General features: G+C 42.0%; 1 protein-coding gene across 1 annotated transcript in view; it reads left to right on the forward strand.

The window, feature by feature from the left end:
• Window positions 1-595: 595 nt before the first annotated feature.
• ulk4 (unc-51 like kinase 4) overlaps window positions 596-18,013 on the forward strand; it is a 381,891-nt gene continuing 364,473 nt past the window's right edge. Inside the window, exons 1-9 of the mRNA XM_078229306.1 lie at window positions 596-657; window positions 3,340-3,500; window positions 4,354-4,453; window positions 5,303-5,442; window positions 8,394-8,556; window positions 10,023-10,124; window positions 12,121-12,204; window positions 13,840-13,915; window positions 15,720-15,818. Of these exons, the coding sequence (XP_078085432.1) occupies window positions 3,363-3,500; window positions 4,354-4,453; window positions 5,303-5,442; window positions 8,394-8,556; window positions 10,023-10,124; window positions 12,121-12,204; window positions 13,840-13,915; window positions 15,720-15,818 (902 nt within the window). The 5' untranslated portion in view covers window positions 596-657; window positions 3,340-3,362. The remainder of the gene's footprint in view (window positions 658-3,339; window positions 3,501-4,353; window positions 4,454-5,302; window positions 5,443-8,393; window positions 8,557-10,022; window positions 10,125-12,120; window positions 12,205-13,839; window positions 13,916-15,719; window positions 15,819-18,013) is intronic.

An 18,013-nucleotide genomic window follows, 5' to 3' on the forward strand; every position in this document is an offset into this window, starting at 1 on the left:
TCCCCTCTGTCTCTGCTCCCTAGGTTTGCACTACCAGTCTCCCCTCTGTCTCTGCTCCCTAGGTTTGCACTACCAGTCTCCCCTCTGTCTCTGCTCCCTAGGTTTGCACTACCAGTCTCCCCTCTGTCTCTGCTCCCTAGGTTTGCACTACCAGTCTCCCCTCTGTCTCTGCTCCCTGGGTTTGCACTACCAGTCTCCCCTCTGTCTCGGCTCCCTAGGTTTGCACTACCAGTCTCCCCTCTGTCTCTGCTCCCTGGGCTTGCACTACCAGTCTCCCCTGTCTCGGCCGGGTTTTGATTGACAGGCGGCTCCTGTCAATCTGGGTTTGGTTACTAGGAGCGGTAACCAAGGGACTGAGTCATTCCACCACACTGAGGAGGAGGGAAACACCATTCTGGAAAAAGATAATTTAACCCATTTCAATTTAGGACACACTGAAACAAAGACACAGATTAAAGAGTTGACATTCATCTGTATTCACTGTCAGAGTTGATGGCGTCGCGTGATCCTGCAGCACCGAGGGCGGTCCGCGGATGGGTTGATCTCCCCCATTCTCTGGATAGTGTTTCGGTCCGGACTCGCTTCCGGCGGTTGGGGAACGCAGCGCGAGCGGCGGCCGGAGAGCGGGCGGTGTGTCCGGGAGCGGCCGGAGAGCGGGTAATGGTCAGGGTGTCAGAGAGCGGGCTGTGGTCAGTGAGAAAAAGAGAAAATGCTGGAAAATCTCAGCAGGTCTGGCAGCATCTGCGAGGAGGGAAAAGCGTTGACGTTTCGAGTCCAGATGACCCTTTGTCAAAACTCCTCCAGTGGTCAGTGGGGGTCCGGAGAGGGGGAGGCTGTGGTCAGTGGGGGTCTTGAGAGGGGGAGGCTGTGGTAAGAGGGGGGTTCGGAGAGGGGAAGGCTGTGGTGAGTGGGGGTCCAGGGAGGGGGAGGCTGTGGTGAGTGGGGGTCTTGAGAGGGGGAGGCTGTGGTCAGTGAGGGTCTGGAGAGGCTGTGGTCAGTGGGGGTCCGGAGAGGGGGAGGCTGTGGTCAGTGGGGGTCCGGAGAGGGGGCGGCTGTGGTCTGCAGTATGTGTGGGTGGGTAGCTGTGGATAGCTGATCACCAACCTAAAGACGCATTTCTGGCGGAATCTTTGGGTCGATCTTGTGTCTCATTTGGGGCACTTTAATGGTGTGTCTGACTTTATTTATTAGTGTCACAAATAGGCTTACATTATCACTGCAATGAAGTTACTGTGAAAATCCCCTGGTCGCTACACACTGGCGCCTGTTCGGGTACACTGAGGGAGAATTTAGAACCGACCGATGCATCTGACCAGCTTGTCTTTCGGACTGGGAAGAAACCAGAGTACCAGGAGGAAACCCACGCAGAGACAGGAAGAACATGCAGACTCCACACAGACAGTCACCCAAGCCAGGAATTGAACCCGGGTCCCTGGCGCTGTGAGGCAGCAGTGCTAACCGCTGTGATAGTGTGTGTGTGTGTGTGTGTGCACATGCGTGCATGCGCACGTTGCCAGTTGGTGTGTGTACATTTGTGTTCTGCTCCCACCTATTCCGTCATTGCTTGAAGATCTCCAACAATGGTTTTGCTTTGCAGCCCAGGGCTGTGAACTTAGAGTTCACAGTAAGAGTTTTAACAACACCAGGTTACCCCAGTCTCCCCCTTCTCCCCCCTCTCTGGATCCCCACTGACCACAGCCTCCCCCTCTCTGGATCCCCACTGACCACAGCCTCTCCAGACCCTCACTGACCACAGCCTCCCCCTCTCAAGACCCCCAGTCCAACGCCGGCATCTCCACATCATGAGTTAGAGTTCACCCAAGGGTCTATCATATGCGGGGAAAATACCCAATTCTACCTCACCATCATCTTTTGCAACCTGTTCTCTTTCCCGGTATTGCCAGACTGCTTGTCTAATGCTGCATGAACCAAGCTGCAATTCCCTACAGTTAAACATTAGAAAGACCAAAGCCATCAACTTCACCTTCTGGAACATGCTCCACACCACCACCACAGTCTAAGGCTGAGCCAAAATGTTCACAACTGCAGCATTCTGTTCAAACTGCAGTGAGCTTTCAAACCTGTCTCCTCTTCTTCAGAAAGATTGCCAACTTCTCCCTCAACATTGCCTATTTCCAAACCATCCCCGGTCTATCTGCAGCTGGCATTTCCAAGTTCCAACTCAGTCTTTGTCACCTGTCGATCTATTGTACCAATGGCAAATCGTCTATATCAAAAGAAATATTTACATTTATATACCACCTTTCATGACCTCCAGATATACCAAAGTATTTTAAGGTAATGAGGTACTTTTTAAAGGTTGCGTTACTGCTGCAATGTAGGAAATATGACAATGTGCATTTGCAGAGCAAGGTCCCACAGCCACATGGTGATAATCAACAGATAATGTGATGATTGAGGGATCAATATTGGGGAGAACTCCTCAGTTCTTCTTCACGATATCTTTTGCGTCCACCTGGGAGAGTAAATGGGGTTCTAGTTTAACAACTCATCTGAAAGATGGCATCCCTGACAGTGCAGCACTCCCTCAATACTTCATTGGAGGACATGGGTTCAAATCCAACTATGGCAGCTGGTGGAATTTCAATTGGACATTTGACACTGGAGTGTCAGCCTACCTAAATGACATCCAAAACTCTCTTGCTTTTATCCTATCCTGTATTAAGTCCTGCTTGTATATCACCTCTGTCCTCAGGGAACCAGACTGGCTTATGGCTCAATGGCGTAAATTTAAAATTCTAACCCTTGTATTTATTTTATTTTTCCCTGTATTCTTTCTTGGGATGTGAGCATCACTGGCACCACCAGCGTTTCTTGCCTATCCTTAATTGTCTTTGAACTGTGGGCAGTTAAGGGTCAAACACATTGCTGTGGGTCTGGAGCCATATGTAGGCCAGACCAAGTAGCATGACAGAATTCCTTCCCGAAAGGTGAAAGTAGAAACCTTTACAAAAATCAATGATAGTTTCATGATCAGTGTTGCTGAGACAAGATTTAAACTCCAGATTTATTAATTTAATTGAAATTCCACCAGCTGCCATAGTAGAATTTGAACCTACGTCCTCAAAGCATTAGCTTGGCCTTCTAGATTACTAGCTCAGTGACATTACCATTACATGCATTTATTTGTGCCTTTGCTCTTCCGTATCCCAATTCCCCAACTGCTGGAGTGGGATTTGAACATGTTTTTCGATTTCTAACCTAAATCATTCCACCATACTTTCAGCTCAATACTTTTGAAATGTAAAATGGCAGGATATGAATTACGAGTATTATTGTGTGAGTGTGTGTATAATTATTTGTCTCTTTCTGTTTCAGTTGATACTTGTACAACAACAAAAATGGAAAACTTTGTCCTTTATGAGGAAATTGGAAAAGGAAATAAATCTACTGTTTACAAAGGCAGAAGAAAGGGAACCATCAATTTTGTAGCTATTTTATGCATTGACAAATCAAAAAGGCCAGAGATCACTAATAGGGTGAGTATTAATTAATAATAGCAGTAGAATTTGAATTATCAGTGAATTCAGGGAGTAATAATTGCATAGGGCATTGTAGATCCACCACATGGTTTATCCTGTAGTTAGAGGTGTATTTGCATTGGCTTTGTTGTTTCGGTTGGTGTAGGTAAATGTGTTTATATACTGGAATGGATGTCTTGTGGGACAGTGGGTGGCATCCATGCCTCTTCTGGATGGGCTTAGGTCCCACTCCAGGTCTTGATGGCCAAGTAAGTTGGATTCATAACACAGCCAAACCTGTTGACTATCAACTTGGAAAAATTCACATGACATTTGGTGACCACCTTAACCCTTTTTTTGTCCCAAAAAGCTTGCAAATTGTAATATCTTCATGCCTGTACTGGGCATGACATCCTGAACAGGGTACTGTATTTAAAAAAAACTCTAATAAACCTGCAAGCAAAAACTCTTGTTTCTTCTCCCGATACTTTTTTCTGCTTCTTGTTTTATTGATATTTCTTTGAAAAATACCTTTTCAAGGTTTCTTCTTCCAATGCTTCAACTATGCCACTCCATATTTTCCCCTCCTTATATCCTTGCTGTTTTGAAAGTAAAACATGTCATGGTGTATAACCATTCCTTCTCATTGCCTGAAAACTGGACTTTCTTCATCTTTCCCTTCCCTAATAGCCCAAATCGATATTTCTTGATTTACCCCATCTTCTGTCCTCTGAATTTCAGACTTGCTGATTTCTGTGCTGAAGGTGTTAGCCCTTATTCCTGGTTTCTCAGTTTACAGAAAAATATAATTTCTGCCATGCTTAACGACCAGAAGGTTAATATTTGTTTTGGAAATATGTATTTTATATAGGTGCGGCTTACTCATGGCATTGAACATCAGAACATCGTATTATTTCATGAGTGGTATGAGACTAGCAATCACCTGTGGCTTGTAGTGGAACTGTGCACAGGTAAGAATTCAAGTGCTGTTTAAAATATTGCTTGGATGTTTTAAGTATATATGTAAAAGGATTACATTTTACACTGCTGCATCTAGTAGTTGAGCATCATGTGCTTTGTTCCAATGATGATGAAAATCTGAAAAATTTGCTGGTTTACTTTACTTATAAATTTACTTGGACTCAGGTTTTCGAATAATTTCATCAAAATATTTTTTTCTGCATGTTTGTTTTTAAGAAGTTGTAAAGTTGTTTGTAGCCAGTCCATTTATGATGTTGTTGGCATGGAGAAAAATATTGACGTTGTTTGTAAAATAAGTTATTACTTGTACGTCGGTTTGTTTTGGTTGCTAGGATGTCCACTTCTAAGCAAGAATATTGTGCTGGAACTTCAGCTCATGTTTATGTTTTCTGATGTGTTTTTAGAACAAAGTATTAAAAGTAGAATTTAGCATGGCAGGCTAGTCTTAATATTTGCAGTGCGTTGTTCGTAATAGGTTGTGCATATGGGACAATTGAGAGTCTTGAGATACATTCATAAAAACATATGAAAACTGACATGAGGAAAAACCTGTTGGTTGTTTCAGTCCCATAAAACAAACAAAAAGTCACATGTTGAGGATTTATTAAGGCTGGAATCGTGAAGGAAAACCTTTCAAAACTGTAGTTACAAAAGTGTTGCTTTTCCTTGTTCATTTGCCCTCAGGCATTACAGTCACTGAATGTAAAAGCTGTACAAAAAAACACTTTTTATTCAATCCCAATGCTGTTTGCAGTATTTAATGCAAACTAAGGAGATGCAGGATGTATTGTTTTTACTGCCATAGTAATCTTCTGTTAATCCTATGTTGTCTGTTGCAGGAGGCTCATTGGCGATGGTCATCGCTCAAGATGAATATTTACATGAAAATGTAGTTAGACAGTTCGGTATTGACTTGGTTTCGGGTTTGCGCCATATTCATGAGCTGGGCATCATTTTTTGTGATCTTAACCCTGCCAAGGTGAATGGACACTTGCATTAGATAAGGCTCAGAGTTTCAGCAATGGTTGAATAATGAATGTGTATGGTTCCTGAGATTTTACATTTTTGCTGTGGTTACATTATTCATTACTTTGCTGTGTGCAATACTTAGGGTACATTTTTCAGAGCTAGAAATTGAATTGTTTCTATTCGATGTCAATTTGCATTTTTCTCTTTTGTGAATGAATAAATCAATTTAATATTCCTGTTCTCTGCCTGTTGGTTACTTGGTTGTCATGTTCCAAGTGCCATCTGTAGATGAGGGGGCAAATATGTGATGTGCTTTCAGGACTTCCACAATACTGAAACCAATTGTGTGAGTGTTCAAGAGCAGATTGGAGTTAGCATTCCTTCTAATCCCTCCCCTTGCTTTATACCACTACATTATAATTAAATCCCTCCATTCAGGTTTCTGTCTTTCCTGCAGCACTAAAACTATCCTAACCAAAGTCATGAATTGCATTCTGTGAGTATGATAGGGTGGCACGGTAGCACAGTGGTTAGCACTGCTGCTTCACAGCTCCAGGGTCCCGGGTTCGATTCCCGGCTCGGGTCACTGTCTGTGTGGAGTTTGCACATTCTCCTCGTGTCTGCGTGGGTTTCCTCCGGGTGCTCTGGTTTCCTCCCACAGTCCAAAGATGTGCGGGTTAGGTTGATTGGCCAGGTTAAAAATTGTCCCTGAGATGTGTAGTTAGAGGGATTAGCGGGTAAATATGTGGGGGTAGGGCCTGGGTGGGATTGTGGTCGGTGCAGACTCGATGGGCCGAATGGCCTCCTTCTGCACTGTAGGGTTTCTATGATTCTATGATAGTAAAGCATTTTCTTTCCACAATCTCTTTATTTAACATGATTAATTATACCATCTACCCTCACCACTTCTCTTCCTTTCTTTAGTTTGGAGGGGTAGGGGAAGGTGGTTTCTCTTGTTTGATTCAACTTGACTATCAGATCTTAGCCAGACGATCATTGCCAATGGTTCGGTTTCCATCCTACATTATCATTTTGGGAGTCCCCCAAGGATCCAACATTGGCCAGCTCCCCTTATTCATTTACCAACTGACCCGTGGCGATGCTATCTGCAAATATGGAGTCTACTTTCACATGTGCATTGATGATATCACCTCCCTTGATCCCTCCAATGCCGCTTCTGACAAACTGACTCAAATCTTGAATCAGCCTTAATATTTTTAAAGCTCAATCTCGAGATGAGCAAGGTCATCGTCCTCTGCTCCTGCCTCAAACTGTATGTACACATACTCACTACTCCATTCCTCTCCCCGTCCACTATTCTGAACAAATTCAAACTGTTAACAGCCTTGCTTTTCCAACTGACCCTTTGAGGAGCTTCCAATGGATGTCCTGTCCATCACAAAGACCTTCTATTCCTTGCTTCATTACATTTGCCCATCTCTGCTCCTGCCTGAGTTTACCTTTTGCTGAAGTCTTGATTCCTGCTTTTATTACTTCCAGGTTTAACAATTCCAATATTTTCTTTGACCTCACATCCTCTACTAGCTGGTAAACTTAGTTCATCCAAAACTCTGCAATCCAGATCCGACCGTGCATCAAGCCCCACTTGCTCATTACCACTGCCCTCACTTCTCCATGTTGGCTCCCAGTCCTCCTAATGCCTCAATTTTATGCTTCTGTTTTATGTTTAAATTGCTTTGTGGCTTCACCCTTCCTTTTCTTTGTAATCTATTGCATAATTCCTTCTTGTCCTTTGTGTTATATCTGAAAGCTAACTTCACTTATTATTGTTCCAAAACATTCATCTTAAAACTTAATGTAAAAAGGTATACTTCTAGTATTGTATCTAAAAGCAAAGCTTAGGAAACTTGTAGTGGGAAAAGGTGTAGTGTTGCATATCCAGGCCTGTTAATGTGACTTGGTCTTGAAGGTAATCAAAAAGTTGCTACTGAATGAAACAATGGGGTCAATTTCCTGGTCCTGCTGGAATCATCGTGGCTGGGATGGACAATTTGATAGATCATTTAAAGGTCCATTGACCTTGCATGGGGATTTTCAGTCTCGGGGCTGTCTGCAATTGGAAAATCCTGCCCGTAGTTCCTCCTCTTATACCATTTTCTTTCAATGCCTAGATCGCACTGAATTCAAGTACATTTGATGTTTTATGAGCTTGAGGATATAGAACAGATTGCTGGGCCAGGATGAAGGACTCAGCACCATACCGTCACTTATGATTCTTCCTTTTCCTGAACTATAGTTTTTGTTAAGCAAACCTTTGATATTTTTTATGATGAAAGGAGCCTATTGCCTTATTTACGCTACAGTAATTGCTTTGAATTGCCTAAACCCACCTTCTGGAACTCCCTCCCTCATTTTCTTTGCCTCTCCACCTCCTTTAAAGGCCTTCCTTAAAACGATTTCTTTCAGCAAGTTTCCAGTCATCCCCCTCAATATCTCTTTTGACTCAACATTATTTTTCCCCTTTGTTATATACTTAAGTGGTTGCATGATTGCGTTAAGAGCCGGTCACATGATTTGACGGTGATGTCATTTGGGATGTTTCATTGGCTCCTGCTTAGTTTCAATTTCTGCTCTGAACTGGCAACAGCGCCTTCAATAAATCTGTTGTGGTTATTTGAATCTGTGTGTGCAAACTACATCTTTTTCTTTTTGGATTAAACCCACAACCCCTAACATGGTTAAAACATTACACCCTTGTAACTCTAAATTGCTGTGAGACGTTACAAAATTAAAGGTGCTAGATATATAAGTTGCTGCAATAAATGGTAATTTTGTAAAAGTTACAAATGCAAGATTAAGTAATGCGGGTCAGGTGGCACAAAAAATGTAAAGAGTGTTATTTTGCAAATGATCTTTTGAAGATTGTATAGTTGTGTTCAAAAGATATTTTCTACTTGCAGCATTGTTATCTTCTCATATTCTTGTGCCATTCCTAAACAGATACTGCTGGATGGACCAGGCACACTGAAATACAGTAACTTCAGTCTAGCCAAAGCAGAAGGAGAAAATCTGGATGAATTCTTTTCACTGATTGGTACAGAAGATGATGTAGGGGAAAGCAACAATGGCACTCAAAGAAGAAAGTCTAAAATTCGGTCCCGAGGTAACAATGTCTCAGGAAGTACTCCAAAATAAGGTTCATGGGTACTGCAAAATTTGAAATCACCTTTAAACCTAGAAATTCCACCATCTACCTGATCAAAGCTGAGGATAAAATCTAAATAGAAAATGCAGGTCAGGTAGCATCTGTGGAAAGGTCCTCACCAAAGTGTGAAAAAGGCAGGTTCAGTCGAGACATTCAAGAGGGCATTAGTTGCTTAATTGAATAGAAACAATGTGCAGGGCGACGGGGAAAAAGCAGGGAAACCATGATGCTCATTTGGAGAACTGGTGCAGACATGATGGGCCAATGGCCTCCTCCTGCACTGTAATAATTCTGTGATTCTTTGAAGTTTAGAAGTTCGCTTTCTGGCTAAACGCACTGAATAATGTCAGGATTGGGAACGTGCCTGAGTTCCTTTTTGTCTCTCTTAACAATGAGACTCTCAGACCGATTTTAATGCCTTGAAAACATTCAAGCCGAGACCAGCATGGACAACATACCATCCGATCTGAGTGATTTAGTTTTGCGCCGAGTAGTGAATTTACCAGCCAAGTCATTGACAAAACAACCTTTTGCAAGATATATGGGCCGGAATTTTCCAGCTGTTCATGCTGATGGGATCTCCCGATCCTGATGACAATGCAGCCCTGCCGTGGGATTCTCGGCCGCGAGGGGTGCATTCAACAGTAAACCCCATTGACAACAGTGGGACCAGAGGGTCCAAATATGTGGCGGATTGCACAGAAAATCCCGCCAATGAACAGCTTTCTAAACTGTTGCAGATAGGAACATTGTATACTGGTGCAGCCAAACATCCGTAAAGTGATTTATTTTGTCATTGTCCTATCCTTGGTGAATATTTGCCAAATGTCAGATGAGCATCCCAGGATATAAACCATGAATGCTTGATACCTTATTTATGTTCGGTTGTGGGGCTTTATGTTAATATATTATGAATTTACTTCGGACTCTCTTTCAGAGAGTCAGTGGAGCCTCGATGGGCCAAATGGCCTCCAAGGGATTCTATGGTTCTATGGTAAGCCCCTCATGGAATTGAGCACAGAGTGTGGACTGACATTCTAGGGCAGTACTGTTGGAATGCAGCATTGTCAGAGGTACTTGTTAACAGTTAGGCTTGTGACCCAAAACCATCGCCTTCTGCTCACAACTATAGCTACTTTACATAAGTAGGACAAGTTTCTTAAGAACAAAGAGCTGTCTTGTGTGTGTTAACAATTATTTCCTGATTACAGTATATTTGGCACAAGATGGTACAGGATTGTCCACCACTTTCTCCTGTCCATTCTAGAAGGTGAAAAATAACTCATTGAAATCATTGAGTACAGACTAGATCTACTTAGTCAGATTCATGTATTTTTTTATTAAAGTTAGCAAGAAGGACGTGTAATTGAGTGCTGTTCAAGTTATTTTTGATATGTTTCATTTGATACGAATGTACTTTTTAGGTTCATCAACATATATGGCTCCAGAAATTCTAAAGGGTGAAGATTGTTCTCCAGTCAGTGATTTATGGTCTCTGGGCTGCGTACTGTATGAGATGTTTACAGGTTGGTTTTTGAACATGTTCACTTAATCTTTCTTCGTACTGCCACTGTATTGAAAAGTTACAAGTTTTATGCTGTCTGATGCTTTGCCAGTGTCAATTTTCCACTTTCCTTATCTGTTGCTTCACTTCATGTTTTTGTTTTTTTTTCAAAACTGAGCCAAGAGACTGCTGGTAAACATGATCATGTCACTTTGAAAACCATGAAAAAATAAGTGCTACTATTTAATGAAAAAGCCGAATTTCTGCTACTGCAAGTTATTGGGGTTTTTCATGTGCTTTCTGACAAAACATGCATTATACAAGTTATTTCTGTGTTAAGAGGGCGGGATTTTCCAGCCACGCCTGCCCCAAGACCAGAAAATCCCGCCCAAGGTCAATGGACCTTTGCATGGTCTGTGTCCCGCCTGCTACGATTCCCGTGGCAGGCGGGACGGAAAAATTCCACCCATTATATCTACAGTTGTGACAGTCCGCAACAGTTGTCAGCTTTCGCACTAACCAAAATCTAGAACCCACCAATAAATGTTTAACGAGAAGCATTTTTTCCATGTATCTGTGGGTCACTGGATGAAGTTTAACAACACCAGGTTAAAGTCCAACAGGTTTATTTGGTAGCAAAAGCCACACAAGCTTTCGGAGCTCCAAGCCCCTTCTTCAGGTGAGTGGGAATTCTGTTCACAAACAGAGCATATAAAGACACAAACTCAATTTACATGAATAATGGTTGGAAATTTTATTCAACTTTCCTACCTGAATAATACCTTCATCATTGGATGAATCAGGGTTGGGAACCCTGCATTTGTTTTGCCAACTTTGACAAACTTGATATCAGCTAATTTGACACAGACTGGATGTTTGAATCAATAACCTACCTGGTGCACATGGCTCACTCTGTCACTGCTTTAAAGAGCTATCAGAGCATAACCTTACCTCTGTTTGATTAAAATATTTCCTGTTATGTCAAAGTCAATTTGATCAGCTTTCTTAGAATGTAAGGCTTTATTGGAGTTCAAGAACACACTCTACACTCTCAGAATTTCGGCCACTTAGAGAATCAAGGGGTGTGGGGAGCTGGTGGGAAAGTGGAACTGAGGCCGAAGATCAGCCATAATCGTATTGAATGGCAGAGCATGCTCAAGGGACCGTATGGTCTGCTCACAAAGCTCCTATTTCTTATATTCTTATGATCCAGTTAGGAAAATTGACCTTTTACCCTGGGGACCCAGGTCTAAATCCAGTTCAGTTCGATGCAATGAAAATCTTCTCTGGCTGCTGGTTGCAAGGGACCTATGTGAAAAGAGTTAAAGCATGCTGTTAATATAAAACCTTACCTAATTCAACAATAACTGACATTACTCTAGAATGTCACAGAAAACCTGGTATGGAAAATGGAGACGTGTTCCACTGGTGCCCTAGGTGATGCTCTTATAAGGTTGGGGCTGAGGCGCATTGGAGTTAATAGAGCTTTTCTCTGAATCTAGCGATACTATACTGACTTCGAAGTATTTGATGCTGTTCCTGAGTACCTGACACGGGAAGAATTTAATTCTCTAGCAGTAACATTCTTCATCTCGTTGAGTACAAAAATTTAAAAGAGAGATGTTTCTATCTCAATAGGGTCTTTTAAGAGACTCCTGAATGAGTACATGGGACTTAATAGGATGGAGGGTTGTAGGTAGGCCTAAAAGGTAGGGATATGTTCGGCACAACTTGTGGGGCCGAAGGGCCTGTTTTGTGCTGTAGTTTTTCTATGTTTCTAAATAAAAACAATTGTGAATTATTAAAAGTAAATTCTGACAGCTGACTATCAATGTTCCTAAATTAACTTCTTCTATAATTCAGCAGCACAGTTGAACAAGTTAAAATTTGGAGTGATTTAAAAAATCAATGAATTATTAGGATGAAGTCCAAGTATTGGTGCTTGGAGTATGATGCTCAAGTATTGTGATGTTGTTTACAGAAGTTCATTACTCATGACTGCTATGCTTATTTAACAGGAAAACCACCATTTTTCTCAGAGAAGCTTTCTGAGCTGGTCGAGATGGTTTTGCATGATGATCCACCAACACCCAAGCCTCAAGGTTCAGTCATTTTGCACAATAGTTTGGAAAGCATTCAAGCCAATACTAGATAACTGTTGTTGCCCTACTTCAGTCCCAATGCCACCATTTTGTACTGATCAGGACAGCTATGCAAGATAAACAGTAAAGGGAACAACAAGTTATAGTGCATGAGAAGTGTGTGCTGATTGGTTGGATTCTGATTAAACACATCTACCAATCAGCCTACTTGCCAACCAAACAGCGCACTCTTCTCATGCAGTATAACTTATTGTTCCCTTTACTGTTGGCTTATCTTGCGCAGCTGTCATGATGAGTGCAGGACAAAAATCTTTGATTGCATGTCTCCTTTTTCTGCCATAAAAGCACTATGTAATTGCACTTTGTTATTCCGCTTCCTATTTTTCTTTCCAGCAGGTGTAAGTCATAGCCTGATTTGCTGCAAAGTGCATAAGTACTCAGTAAAAGTCATCAGGGTGGTACATTGTCCCTGCACCTGTATTGTAATGCAAGGCTGCAGTGGAAAGAAAACACATGTGTTCTCATCCTCAGCACCAAATTCTATGTGCCATAAACTTCCACAAAGAGGGCAAGCTCACTTATTTTGGGGCTTGTATGACTGCCTGAAAACATTTTAATGCTTTCAGGCATTCACACAAGCCCCAAAATAAGATCCCAGGTGTGCCTGAAAAAGAATGACTTCCTTTGCTGCTCCTTCCACAGCAAGATTTCACAGGCCATTTTGCCCATGTTTCTGCTTCCATCTATTATCTTGCAGGACAATTTGCCTTTCAGAGCAAGAGCACCTGATTTTAATGGTCAGTGTTGTCCAATTAAGTGCTGTAGCTAGTTTACAGTCCTAATTTCCTGCTCACAGTTTCCACATACAGAGCACCCAAATAAACTAAGAGTCCAGCTGTAGTTTGCAGAGTTTGGTGTGACTTGATTGGAATAATTGACAACTTCTTGAATGTGCAGTTTTGGTCTCCTCATTTAAGGAAGGATGTAAATGCATTAGAGGTGGTTCAGAGGAGATTTACTGGGTTGATACCTGGAATGAATGAATTGTCTTATGATGAAAGATGGGGTTTCCACTGCTGTTTAGAAGAGTGAGAGTGTGGCTTGATTGAAGTATATAAGATCCTGAATGGTCTTGGCAAAGTGAATGTGGAAAGGAGGTCTTCCTTTGTAGGTGAGTCCAGAACGAGGGAGCACTGTATTAAAATTAAGGGAGTTGCCCTATTAGGACAGAGATGAGGAGATTTTTTTTCTCTCAGGCGGTTGTGTGACTTAGGAACTCTGCCTCAGAAAATGGTGGAGGCGGAGGGTCATTGAATATTTTAAAGATGGAGGTAGATAGGTTTTTGTTAGGCAAGGGAATCAAAGGTTAGTGTGGGTAGATGGGAAAGTGGAATTCAAGACTTAAACAGATCAGCCATTGCCTTGTTCAATGGTGGAGCAGGTTCAGCGGGCCAAATGGCCTGCTTCTGTTCCTATTTCGTATATTCATAGGTTTGTATTCTTAAGCTTTAACTGTGTGATTTGTTTAGTTTTAAGCAGAGAATATTTCAGTATCAAATTTGTATTTTGTGATTATAACTCATTAATTTCTAGACAGTTTGCCAAGAAGTTTAAAACATTTTTATTCTCTGTCAGAATCAACTGGGCAAAAGCCTTCCATTGAATTTCTTCGTTTGATTGAAGACTTACTTCAGAAAGACCCTTCAAAAAGGTAATGGAGTTGGGACATGGCCCGAGGGCTTTAATCTTCATTCACAACAGGTGGTAAAAGAAATTGGTTTTCTGTGAAGTAATATCAGGACATGAAGGCAACAGATGATTATAGAATGTTGATTGGTAGGTTTCTTGAATATTTTACTATTAGATTATCATTTTGTTAGAAAACCTTTTCATAATTTATTTACTTCTCTATTTATAGATTGATTTTAATTTGCTTTCACACCTGTTCACAAATCAGCAAATTTGCGACTGCACATTGGTCGGAATTTTTCAGTCCTCCTGCAGCGTGTTTTCCCACAGCGGAGGTGGCTCACCATTGGCCGCCAGTGGGATCGTCTGGACCTGCCAAAGTCAATGGCAATTTGAATGGCTCGCCCATTCCACCGCTGGGAAACGTATGGCATGGGTCAACTTTGGCTGGACCGGAAGATTCTGCCGACGGGAAAATCCCACCCGTTCTGTCCCTTCATCCAAATCACGAATATAGATTGTAAATAGTTGAAGCCCCAGCATTGAACCCTTGGTTATAGTTTGCCAACCTGAAAATGACTAATTTATCCCAACTCTTTCATATTAGTTAGCCAATCCCTTTTCCATGCTAATATTATAATTGCAGTAGCTGGGTGTGAGGATAAGTCAATTGCAGATCTTGCTGAGGAAGTTGGTTAGCTTATCTAACATGGTCCTGCACATCAAGCAAAGATCGATTCCGGTGACAATATGAAATATTTGGTGTTTCCCAGTGTGTGACAACGCCCAGATAAGTAATGGTGCCCCCGAGAATGGTACAACCCCAGACCATAATCATCAATTAGTAGGATTTTTGTAATGCAGATTAAATACTACTGAGCCAGAGACATGAATCACCTCAAACACATCGATTTTTCCAAGTAATAATCAATTTAGAAACAATGTACATTTATGTTTTTGAAGACTAAATCTGATCTATTCTGATAAAATCCTGTCTACATCAATGGGGACGAAGTAGAAAGGTTCGAGAGCTTCAAGTTTTTAGGTGTTCAGATCACCAACAACCTGTCCTGGTCCCCCCATGCCGACACTATAGTTAAGAAAGCCCACCAACACCTCTACTTTCTCAGAAGACTAAGGAAATTTGGCATGTCAGCTATGACTCTCAGCAACTTTTACAGATGTACCATAGAAAGCATTCTTTCTGGTTGTATCACAGCTTGATATGGCTCCTGCTCTGCCCAAGACCACAAGAAACTACAAAAGATCGTGAAGGTAGCCCAATCCATCACGCAAATCAGCCTCCCATCCATTGACTCTGTCTACACTTCCCGCTGCCTCGGCAAAGCAGCCAGCATAATTAAAGGACCCCACACACCCCGGACATTCTCTCTTCCGCCGGGAAAAAGATACAAAAGTCTAAGGTCATGTACCAACCGACTCAAGAACAGCTTCTTCCCTGCTGCTGCCAGACTTTTGAATGGACTTACCTTGCATTATGTTGATCTTTCTCTGCACCCTAACTATGACTGTAACACTACATTCTGCACTCCCTCGTTTCCCTTGTCTATGAACGGTATGTTTTGTCTATAGCACGTAAGAAACAATACTTTTCATTGCATGCTAATACATGTGACAATAATAAATCAAATCAAAGAATCATAAAGTCATAAAATCCCTATAGGTTTTAGAAATAACTTATTAGATCTGAAAAAGGAAGCCCCATGGTTTGGGCATACGAGAAATACGTTAGAACTTTTCACAGCTTACATAAACCTAGCACTTGTATTGGCCCATGAGTAAAGGTTTTTCATCTCATGTCATAGGCTGAATTGGCGAGGCCTACTGCAGCATCCTTTCTGGGGAGGAGCCTTTGCTGGATGTGAAAAATCTTTCAATGACGAAGCCAACAGTAGCAGCTTGAGGTCAGTAGCAAAAGGAGGTTGATGATTTAGCATTATGAGTTGTCTCCCAAAACATAATCTTTGGAAGTTTATGTAGTAATTTTGTATCTGACACTTGCTGTTAACACTTTATTTAAAAAAAAGTTCTTGCTTTTTAAATTCATGGCCCAACATTCTAGTTATGAATTCAAATTAATTGGCGGTTCCATAAACACTTGGTTGATTTTTGAAGTCAGCATTCAAAGGCTTAACACAGCAAAACCAATCATTGGCACTCGCTGGAATTGGTGTTGCTTGAGTGGGCATAATTGTTTCTTCAGAAGGAACTTTTCAAATGCAGATAAAAATATAAAACAAAACTTACTCCAACTTACAAATCAAAGAAAGGGTTTAATGAAGAAACTTCATTACTCCAAACTTGGAACCTCGCCCTGGGCCAATCCAAGTTCCCCACAATTCCAAACAGGTTCTTATTTATAGTGAGTCGCTGGTCAGCTGACCGTCACATCATTCTGTAATTGGTTCCATGGTTTACTGGGTCAGCTGACTTTTACAGCTTGTTACCATTGGTCACATTACATCCAATACAGAGTTGTCACCGGTTGCATTCTAACAATAATTGCCTCAGAAGCCAAACTTCAAGCGTGACAATGCAGCTGATATTGAACTGTCTCAACTGGAGAAGAATGCTCAATCTGAAATGTTTTGCCAATTGTATGACCCAATGATGTGGATATGCATATGCCCGATAACAAGGTGCAAATTTATTATAATGACATTCCTATGTTGGATGGTGGGAATCAAGGCCCATAATTGACAGGAGGAGGACACAATTACATCCTGTATTTGCGTCACTGGGAAATGCAGTTAGGGGCTTCTCATAATATTTTCCAGTTGCGCAACCAAACACACCCATCCTGAACGGTGGCAGTATATCCCGGCCATAGGAAAAATGGCAAAAATTGAAAGCATGGAGTTGGGAAGACAAACAGAAAAAGGAGTTGATAGTTATGACAAGTACTTACCTAAGATGGTTACTATTGCAGCCATGATACTGCCGATATCTCCAAGCTACAAAACTCATTCACAAACTCCGGGGCCTTGGCTCCTCCCTCTGCGACTGGATCCTGAACTCCCTAACCCACAGACCGCAATCAGTAAGGATAGGCAACAATACGTCCTCCACGATCATCCTCAACACCGGAGCCCCACAAGGCTGTGTCCTCAGCCCCTTACTATACTCCTTATACACCTATGACTGTGTGGCCAAATTCCCCTTCAACTCGATTTTCAAGTTTGCTGACGACACCACCGTAGTGGGTCGGATCTCAAACAATGACGAGACAGAGTACAGGAATGAGATAGAAAATCTGGTGAACTGGTGCTACGACAATAATCTCTCCCTCAATGTCAGCAAAACAAAGGAGATAATCATCAACGTGGAGGACATGCCCCTGTCTACATCAATGGGATGAAGTAGATATGATTGAGTGTTTCAAGTTTTTAGGTGTCCAGATCACCAACAAGCTGTCCTGGTCCCTCCATGCCAACACTATATTAAGAAAGCCCACCAATGCTTCTACCTTCTTAGAAGACTAAGGACATTTGGTATGTCCACTATGACTCTCACCAACTTTTACAGATGCACCACAGAAAGCATTCTTTCTGGTTGTATCACAGCTTGGTATGGCTTCCGCTCTGCCCAAGACCGCAAGAAATTACAAAGCATTGTGAACGAAACCGAATCCATCACAGCCTCCCATCCATTAACACTCTACACTTCCCGCTGCCTCGGAAAAGAAGCCAGCATTATCAAGGACCCCACGCATCCCGGATAGACTCTCTTCCACCTTCTTCCATCAGGAAAAAGATACAAAAGCCTGAGAACACGTACCAACTGACTCAAGAACAGCTTTTTCCCTGCTGCCATCAGATTTTTGCATGGACCTACCTTGCATTAAGTTGACCTTTCTCTACACCCTGGCTATGACTGTAACACTACATTCTGCACCTCCTTTCCTTTTCTATGTACGGTATGCTTGTCTGTATAGTGCGCAAGAAACAATACTTTTCACTGTATACCAATACATGTGATAATAAATCAAATCAAATACAGTGCTCTCACAGAATTCAGTGCAACCATCCCCACTCATCAATTGGCTTGCATGTCTGCCTGCCAAAGTGCCGTCACTGTCTCTGTTGCATGGTCACTGCTT

This window comes from Mustelus asterias, chromosome 2 (assembly GCF_964213995.1).
Source record: "Mustelus asterias chromosome 2, sMusAst1.hap1.1, whole genome shotgun sequence".
Taxonomy (NCBI): domain Eukaryota; kingdom Metazoa; phylum Chordata; class Chondrichthyes; order Carcharhiniformes; family Triakidae; genus Mustelus; species Mustelus asterias.